This window comes from Nomascus leucogenys, chromosome 23 (genome assembly GCF_006542625.1).
Source record: "Nomascus leucogenys isolate Asia chromosome 23, Asia_NLE_v1, whole genome shotgun sequence".
Taxonomy (NCBI): domain Eukaryota; kingdom Metazoa; phylum Chordata; class Mammalia; order Primates; family Hylobatidae; genus Nomascus; species Nomascus leucogenys.
In genome coordinates, this window is record NC_044403.1 from 239561 (window position 1) to 249135 (window position 9575).

At 47.3% G+C, this 9575-nt stretch overlaps 1 protein-coding gene across 2 annotated transcripts; it reads right to left on the minus strand.

The window, feature by feature from the left end:
* Positions 1–8862: 8862 nt before the first annotated feature.
* Positions 8863–9264, minus strand: LOC100604619 (ubiquitin-60S ribosomal protein L40-like). Of its 2 annotated transcripts, XM_030804614.1 has the most exons (2): positions 9141–9243; positions 8863–9053 (listed from the first exon to the last, which is right to left on the minus strand). In XM_030804614.1, exons 1-2 carry the CDS (start codon positions 9241–9243, stop codon positions 8863–8865), a joined length of 294 nt encoding a protein of 97 aa, XP_030660474.1. The 2 variants fall into 2 exon arrangements, with proteins under 2 accessions (XP_030660474.1, XP_012359023.1); XM_012503569.2 differs by having other exon boundaries at positions 8863–9264.
* Positions 9265–9575: the final 311 nt, after the last annotated feature.

Genomic DNA, 9575 nt, shown 5'->3' on the forward strand with positions numbered 1-9575 from the left:
GCCTGACCAACACGGTGAAACCCATCTCTACTAAAAATACAAAAATTAGCCACACATGGTGGCGACCACCTATAATCCCAGCTACTCAAGAGGCTGAGGCAGGAGAATCGCTTGAACCCGGTAGGCAGAGTTGCAGCGAACCCAGATCGCGCCATTGCACTCTAGCCTGGGCAGCAGAGCTAGAGTCCATCTCAATTAAACAAAAAAAAAGTATACATAAGGTACTAAGGGAGGTCGGCACGGTGGCTCACGCCTCTAATCCCAGCACTCTGGGAGGCCGAGGCGGGCGGATCACCAGAGGTCAGGAGTTTGAGACCAGCGTGGCCAACATGGCAAAACCCCGTCTCTACTAAAAATACAAAATTAGCCGGGTGTGGTGGCGCATGCCTCTAATCCCAGCTACTCAGGAGGATGAGGCAGGAGAATCGCTTGATCCCAGGAGGCAGAGGTTGTGGTGAGCCGAGATCACGCCATTACACTCTAGCCTGGGCAACAAGAGTGAAACTCCGTCTCAAAAAAAAAAAAGAGAAAGAAAGAAAGAAAGGTACTAAGGGAGCACAGAGCTGGAATACTTGGGCCAGCTAGTATTCAGAGAAGGTTTGGAGAAAGTGCTGCTTGAGTGGATCTGGAAGGATGAAAATGAAGTTGTCAGGTGAACAAACATGGGCAGGGTTTTCTAGGCTGCAGGAACAGCAAAAGCAAAAGCCCATGAGTGGAAAAATGTGAAAAAGCATGCCATGTTCAAGAAACATGCAAATTTATTACAGTGTCAAGTGCATGATTGGATTTGTGGAGGATGAGTCTGGTCAGGTCATGCAGGGCCTGTAAGCCATGTTAAAGAACTTGGACTTAAGCTGTAGGCAGAGGGAGCTGTTAAAAGCATTTAAGCAGAGGAGTGACGTGATTTGTTTCATGTGTGTAAGTAATTCTAGATGCAGTATGGAGGACAGACAAAAAAAAAGACTGCAGGCAAGGAGAGTCCTTAAAATTGTATTCCTATAGTTTTGTCAAAATACTATTGAGGGCCATAGCTAGATAAGGATAAAGAGGACAGATCTAGGAAACCGAGGCAGATTTTTAAGGAGGGGAAAGAAGGAGGACTTGGTTATTGACTAAACATATATGAAGGAGGGCAAGAGATCTAATTTCCATGCTTTTAATTTGGGTTTTGTTTGTTGGCTGAGTTTTTTGTTTGTTTGTCTTTAGACAGCATCTTGCTCTGTCACTCTGAGCTAATGTTTTTGTTTTGTTTTGTTTTTTGACACAAAGTCTCGCTCTTATGCCCCAGGCTGGAGTGCAGTGGCGTGATCTCGGCTCACTGCAACCTCCACCTCCCAGGTTCAAGCGATTCTCCTGCCTCAGCCTCCTGAGTAGCTGGGATTACTGGCGCCCACCACCACACCAGGCTAATTTTTGTATTTTTAGTAGAGACAGGGTTTCACCATGTTGGCCAGGCTGGTCTCGAACTCCTGACCTCAGGTGATTCTCCCGCCTCGGCCTCCCAAAGTGCTGGAATTATGGCATGAGCCACCATGCCAGGCCCTCAGCCTAATGTTTTTTATGTAGAGACGAGGTCTCACTACGTTGCCCAGGCCAGACCCTAACTCCTGGCTTCAAGTGATCCTCCCACTTCCCATGTTTCTAATCTTTTTTTTTTTTTTTTTTTTTTTTTTTTTTGAGGAGTCTCACTCTTTCACCCAGGCTGCAGTGCAGTGGTGCGATCTCAGCTCACTGCGGGTTCCGCGCCTTGCGGTTCACACCATTCTCCTGCCTCAGCCTCCCGCGTAGCTGGGACTACAGGCGCCCGCCACCTCGCCCAGCTAATTTTTTGTATTTTTAGTAGAGACGGGGTTTCACCGTGTTAGCCAGGATGGTCTCGATCTCCTGACCTCGTGATCCGCCCGCCTCGGCTTCCCAAAGTTCTGGGATTACAGGCATGAGCCACCACGCCCGGCCCATGTTTCTAATCTTGGTGGTGGTCACATGAGCTAAGTTTGAGAAGCTAGAAAATGAACAGGGTTTCAGAAGGAGGATGATCAGATCTGATCTGGGGAAGGGAATGAGAGAGAAGAGAAGCTAAAGAGGAATGAAAGATCAAGGAAAGTTTTTGTTAGTGTGTTTGTTATGTTTTATTGTGTGAATAACTTGAACATGTTCACAGGCTTGGACATAGGGTTGTATTCTATTCTGCATGGTAGGAACTCAGTAAATATTTCTTGAAAAAATGAAAATATTGGGAAGCCGATGCAGGTAGATCATTTGAGGTCAGGTGTTCAAGACCAGCCTGGCCAACATAATGAAACCCCGTCTCTACTAAAAATACAAAAATTAGGCGGTAGTGGCACACACCTGTAATCCCAGCTACTCGGGAGGCTGAGGCAGGAGAATCACTTGAACTCGGGGGGCAGAGATTGTGGTGAGCTGAGATCACGCCACTGCACTCCAGCCTGGATGACAAAGTGAGACCCTGTCTCAAAAAAATAAAATAAAATATAATAAAATAAAATAAATAAGAAAAAGAAAAAATGGAAAGGGTTGAGAGGAAGAAATTAGAGATACAGAGAATATGACTGAAAAAGCAAGGTCCTCAGGAAAACCACATGTGGTCATGTCTTAGTCTGTTCGGACTGCTATAACATAATACCATAAAATAGTGGGCCGGGCGCGGTGGCTCACGCTTGTAATCCCAGCACTTTGGGAGGCCGAGGCGGGCGGATCACTTGAGGTCAGGAGATCGAGACCACGGTGAAACCCCGTCTCTACTAAAAATACAAAAAATTAGCCGGGCTGGTGGCGGGCGCCTGTAGTCCCAGCTACTCGGAGAGGCTGAGGCAGGAGAATGACGTGAACCCGGGAGGCAGAGCTAGCAGTGAGCCGAGATCGCGCCACTGCACTCCAGCCTGGGCGACAGAGCAAGACTCCGTCTCAAAAGAAAAAAAAAAAAAAAAAAGAAAAAATACCATAAAATACTTGGGTGGCTTATAAACAACCGAAATGTATGGCTCACAGTTTTGGAGGCTGGGAAGTCGAAGATCTGAGAGCCAGCTTTGTTGGGTTCTGGTGAATGCTCTCTTCTGGATTGTAGACTTCAGACTTCTTGCTGTGCCCTCACATAGTAGAAGGGACTAGCTACCTCTCTTGAGCCTCTTTTACAAGGGTCAGGATTTCAACATACAAATTTGGGGAGGACATAAACATTCAAACCAAAGCCAGTAGAATTAGGAGCAAAGGTGGATGACTTGGTCTTGTCTTCAGCAATAGAAGGGCATTTCAGGCCGGGCGCGGTGGCTCATGCCTGTAATCCCAGCACTTTGGGAGGCCGAAGCGGGCAGATCACTTGAGGTCAGGAGTTCGAGACCAGCCTGGCCAACATAGTGAAACCCCGTCTCTACTAAAAATATAAAAATTAGCCAGGTGTGGTGGTGTGCACCTATAGTCCCAGCAACTTGGGAGGCTGAGGCAGGAGAATCGCTTGAACCCGGGAGGCAGAGGTTGCATTGAGCCCAGATAGTGCCACTGCACTCCAGCCTGGGAAACAGAGAGTAAGACTCAAAAAAGCAAACAACAACAATAAAAAAAGAGTAGTGCGGGCTGGGCGTGGTATCTCACGCCTGTAATCCCAGCACTTTGGGAGGCCAAGGCAGGTGGATCATGAGGTCAGGAGTTCGAGACCAGCCTGACCAACATGGTGAAACCCTGTCTCTACTAAAAAAACACAAAAATTAGCTGGGCATGGTGGTGCAAGCCTGTAATTCCAGCTACTTGGGAGGCTGAGACAGGAGAATTGCTTAAACCCGGGAGGCGGAGGTTGCAGTGAGCCAAGATCGCGCCACTGCACTCCAGCCTGGGCGACAGAGCAAGACTCTGTCTCAAAAAAAAAAAAAAAAAAAAAAACCAAGTCTAAAATTTGTAGGGCAGGCCTACAGGCTGCAAGCTCAGAACTTGGGCAGGAGGTGACACTCCAGTCTTGAGGTCTCAAGGCAGAATGGAAACCTCAGTTTTTGCTCTTAAAGTTTTTTTTTTTTTTTTTTTTTTGAGACAAAGTCTCACTTTATTGCCCAAGGCTGAAGTGCAATGGCACGATCTCAGCTCACTGCAACCTCTGCCTCCCTGGTTCAAGAGATTCTCCTGCCTCAGCCTCCTGAGTGCCTGGGATTACAGGCATGTGCCATCATGCCCAGCTAATTTTTGTGGGTTTTGTTTGTTTGTTTGTATTTTTGTTTGAGACGGAGTCTCTCTCTGTGGCCCAGGCTGAAGTGCAATGGCAGGATCTCGGCTCACTGCAACCTCCGCCTCTCGAGTTCAAGCAGTTCTCCTGCCCTCAGCCTCCCGAGTAGCTGGGAGTATAGGCGCCCACCACCATGCCTGGCTAATTTTTATATTTTTAGTACAGACAGTGTTTCACCATGTTGGCCAGACTGGTCTCAAACTCCTGATCTCAAGTGATCTGCCCACGTCGGCCTCCCAAAGTGCTGGGATTATAGGTGTGACAGCCACCACACCCAGCCCATTATCACAAACTTTCTTATCTCCTGTTTGTTCTCCTGAGAACCCATTTATTTTTCCAAAACGGTCATTTGTTTTCTCACAGGTGCCTTTCTCTCCTTCCCCTTCACCAATTAAGATGGCGTATAAGCCCCAAATTCGAGCCACCCCTTTGAATTACTCATCACAGAATTCTCCCATCTGTATACACCTTGCACATGTGAGTGTGAACTCTTTTTTATTTTTCTCCTGTTAAGGTATCCTTTGTGAGTTTAATATGCAGGCCCTAGCTACTGAATCTAAGAAACTGAGAAGTGACTGGGTGGGGGGGCTCATGCCTATAATCCCAGCACTTTGGGAGGCCGAGGCGGGCAGATCGCCTGAGGTCAGGAGTTCGAGATCAGCCTGGCCAACATGGCGAAACCCCATCTCTACTAAAAATACAAAAATTAGCCAGGCGTGGTGGCGAGTGCCTGTAATCCCAGCTACTCAGAAGGCTGTGGCAGGAGAATCGCTGGAACCCAGGAGATGGAGGTTGCAAGATCGTGCTACTGCACTCTAGCCTGGGTGATAGAGGGAGACTCTGTCGCAAACAACAACAAAAACAACAAAAACAACAATAAACGAGCTCGGGACAGTGGTGTGCACCTGTAGTCCCAGCTACTTGGGAGGCTGAGGCAAGAGGATCCTGAGCCCAGAAGGCTGAGGCTGCAGTGAGCTATGCCTGCACCACTGTACTCCAGCCTGGGTGACAGTGAGACCATGTCTCAAAAAAAAAAAGAAAAGAAAAGAAAGAAAGAAAAAGAATGTCCAAGGTTTTTAGGCTTGGAGGCAGTGTTTTGCAACTATCCATCCACATTCTTCCCTTTTCCTACCCTTAACAATTGCACACATATTTCTAACAACTGGTCGGGATTAGGGATGCAATGTGCGGCTGTGTAAGGAAGGTCTGCATGGGGATCACCAAAGACCTTGGCCCTATACATGCAATGCTTTAGATAAAAGTAATCCCAGTGAAGTATTACCCTGCCTGTTAGACAGAGCAGTCTGTTGACCAAGAAATGAATAATCAGTCACTGACAAGAGTAGAAAAAAGAGCAAGAGGCCAGGCGTGGTGGCTCACGCCTATAATCCCAGCACTTTCGGAGGCCAAGGCGGGTGGATCACCTGAGGTCAGGAGTTTGAGACCAGCCTGGCCAACATGGCGAAACCCTGTCTCTACTAAAAATACAAAAATTAGCCGGGTGTGGTGGTGCGTGCCTGTAATCCCAGCTACTGAGGAGGCTGAGGAAGGAGAATCGCTTGAACCGGGGAGGTGGAGGTTGCAGTGAACCGAGATCGCGCCACTGCACTCCAGCCTGAGCAACAAGAGTGACACTCCATCTCAAAAAAAAAAGAAGAAGAAAAGAAAAGAGAAGAAAAAGAAAAAAGAGCAAGAAATGATGTGAGAAATTTTTCTGAAACATGTGAGAATTGCTGTCTTCCTTTGGGCAGGGACAGGCTGACTGGTTAATGCACTTGCTTCAGTCAATCGAAATTGAAGCAATTAATGTAACCGTAAGCACAGATTTACAAGCTTTCTCCATTTGACATAAGATTTATTTATCTGAGTTGCTGTTTTCCTGAGTTTCATTTCTATTTTTAGGTTTGAGTTTCTTTCTAAGGGACGTGTGGATACGACTTGTAAATTATAAGCTTGGCGTTTTGGCAACTGCAATAACAAAAACCTAAAGCATGAAGATTAAAAACCCCGCCTGGCCTGGACGCATTTCACTTACTCTGTTAGACTGGTAACTTCTTGCCAACAGAAACTTAAAGAAGCACTTTCTGCAATTAATATGGTAACTACCATTAATGGCTTTGTTTTCTCCAGACAAGCCAACAGCACTGGCATTAGTCTTTAGTCTCGATGAACTGGTTCTGAGAAATGAAAAGCATAGGAAACAGAATAGCACCCAGCAGCGAATCTAGCTGCAAAATGCTTTTTGGTCCTCCAAGGTGAATTAAAACCTTGAACTTAGAAGCCGATATGACAGACTTTAATGTGTTAGAAATGACTGGTGACACAAGCTTCGTAACCACCAGTCCAAATCTTACTAAACATGCAGACCACTCTCCATAGCCCCTGGGGCACCAAGCCTCAAGGACGCCCACAGCTCCCTGGCTCTCCAGATCCAGATCGGTGGCGCTTCATCCTCTCCTAAAATACTTCCCTTGGATTCTTCATACCTCAAGGGGTCTCTAACCCACTTTCCTACATGCAGCTGCAGACCTACAGCTAAGGTGGGACTGAGGGAGGGAGAGAATGAATGTTCGCTATTGGGCTCTAGTATCAAGTACGTTATCTACTTTATCTCCTTACCTCACACTATCCCTGTAAACTAAGCATTATTCTTATCATCCTCATTTTATCACCGAGCAAAATGAGCTTGAGAGAAATGAAGTAACACACTGCCAGTCTCATAGCTAGTAAGTGGTGGAAATGGGCTCCTATTCAGGTCCGTTTGAATTCAAACATGGCAGGCTTCATTCATCTGCATTGTAAACCAGGATTTTACCTACTTAGTTTATACCAGATAATTTCCTGAGAAAGGGTTGCCTCTTCCCAGTTTGTCCTAAGCGTGTGTGGAGGAGTCCAACAGCCTAACCACGCAGTGAACATCCCCCAAGACATTTTGTACTTAGTGCCAACAAGGGAGGATCAACCTGGGCTTTAATCTCCTTGGTGTGATAAGAGAGACATGGACCATTTAATAAGTGTAGTGCTGAAGTTAGGGGGTGCAGGTAGGCACAGCAGCCCCAGAGGAGATGAGGTCCTGGCTCACAGGTCCTGAGTTCCCAGATAGCACCATGAGCTGACAGTTCCCTTCCAGCACCAGCAGTAACACACCACAGGGCAACGTGGCTTTACCCTTCTCCAGGGGAATTCATACCCATGGTCTCACTTAAACTTCAAACACCATACTCAGAAAATAAAGTTGCGAGGAAACCTTTTTTTTCTTTCTTTCTTTTTTCTTTTCTTTTTTTTCTTTTTTTTGAGATGGAGTTTTGCTCTTGTTGCCCAGGCTAGAGTGAAATGGCACGATCTCGGCTCACTGCAACCTCCGCCTCCTGGGTTCAAGTGATTCTCTTGCCTCAGCCTCCCAAGTAGCTAGGATTACAGGTGTGCACCACCACACCCAGCTAATTTTTTGTATTTTTTTTTTTTTTAGTAGAGACAGGGTTTCACCATGTTGGCCAGGCTGGCCTTGAACTCCTAACCTTGTATGATCCACCTGCCTCGGCCTCCCAAAGTGCTGGGATTACGGGCATGAGTCACCCACCCAGCCTGAGCCACCATGCCCAGCCTTTTTTTTTCTTTATTTTTGAGACAGTCTCACTCTGTTGCCCAGGCTGGAGTGCAATTGCACGATCTCAACTCTCTGCAACCTCCACCTCCCGGGTTCAAGCAACTCTCCTGCCTCAGCCTCCTGAGTAGCTGGGATTACAGGTGCCCACCACCACGACCGGTTAATTTTTGTATTTTTAGTAGAGACAGGGTTTCACCATATTGTCCAGGCTGGCCTCGAACTCCTGACCTCAGGTAAAGCCTCCGAAAGTGTTGGGATTACAGGTGTGAGCCCGGCCTGAAACTTTTATTCTACCCTTCACTCTGTGTGCTAGAACCAGAAGAGTCATCTTATCAGCCTGTTCCTGGCTAATTGCAGTTAATAAATGCATAATACTAGTCTGAGTGTCCACAGGAACCAGACTGTTTCTTAGTCTCCCTTGAACCTGTGAGGACATGAGCTGAATAATTTGGAGTGTCAATTGATTTATGAAAGATTCCCAAATGACAAATTCAGGACACTCACTCACAAGTGCCATTTGGAGATGGTAGTACCCCCACCACTTCACTGAGGAAGCTCTTGAATGGCCATCAGAAGCACTTCTATTGGCCAAATCCAGTAAAAACTTTTCTGTTTATTTATTTATATATATTTTTATTTTTTGTTTTTTGTTTTTTTTGAGACGGAGTCTTGCTCTGTCACCTAGGCTGGAGTGCAGTGGCACGATCATGGCTGATGGCAGCCTCAACCTCCCAGGTTCAAGCCAACTTCCTACCTCAGCCTCCTGAGTAGCTGGGACTGCAGGTGCAAGTCACCACACTTGGCTAATTTTTCGTAGACATGGGGTCTCACTATGTTGACCAAGCTGGCCTCAAGCATTCCTCCCATCTTGGCCTCCCAAAGTACTGGGATTACAGGCACAAGATACCATGCCCAGCCCAATAAACATTTTTCTTTTTTTTTTTCCAGTCAACGAAAGGGACACTTTATTGAGGCTTCAGGGCCACGGGGCCTGGGCAGGAGGCTGCCCTTCAAGGAAAGAACAACCTTATTTGACCTTCTTGGGACGCAGGTTGTTGGTGTGGCCACACTTCTTGCGGCAGTTGACAGCACGAGGGTGAAGGCGAGCATAGCACTTGCGGCAGATCATCTTGTTGCAGTTGTATTTCTGAGCAAGCTGGCGGAGGGAAGGCTCAATAATGCCACCTCGCAGGTGCAACACCAGGTGCAGGGTGGACTCTTTCTGGATGTTGTAGTCTGAGAGAGTGCGGCCGTCCTCCAGCTGTTTGCCGGCAAATATCAGATGCTGCTGGTCAGGTGGGACACCCTCCTTGTCTTGAATTTTGGCTGTGACATTCTCAGTGATGTCACTGGGCTCGACCTCAGTGGTGATGGTTTTGCCCATGAGGGTCTTCACAAAGATCTGCATGTCTGCATCTGCAGCTCAGCCGCCTCGCTCTTTTTTTTTTTTTTTTTTAGACGGATTTTTGCTCTTGTTGCCCAGGCTGGAGTGCAATGGTGCGATCTCGGCTCACTGCAACTTCTGCCTCCCAGGTTCAAGCGATTCCCCTGCCTCAGCCTCTCGAGTAACTGGGATTACAGGCATGCACCACCATGCCTGGCTAATTTTGTATTTTTAGTAGAGACGGGGTTTCTCCATGTTGGTCAGGTTGGTCTTGAACTCCCGACCTCAGGTGATCTGCCCACCTCGGCCTCCCAAAGTGCTGGGATTACAGGTGTGAGCCACTGCGCCCGGCAACG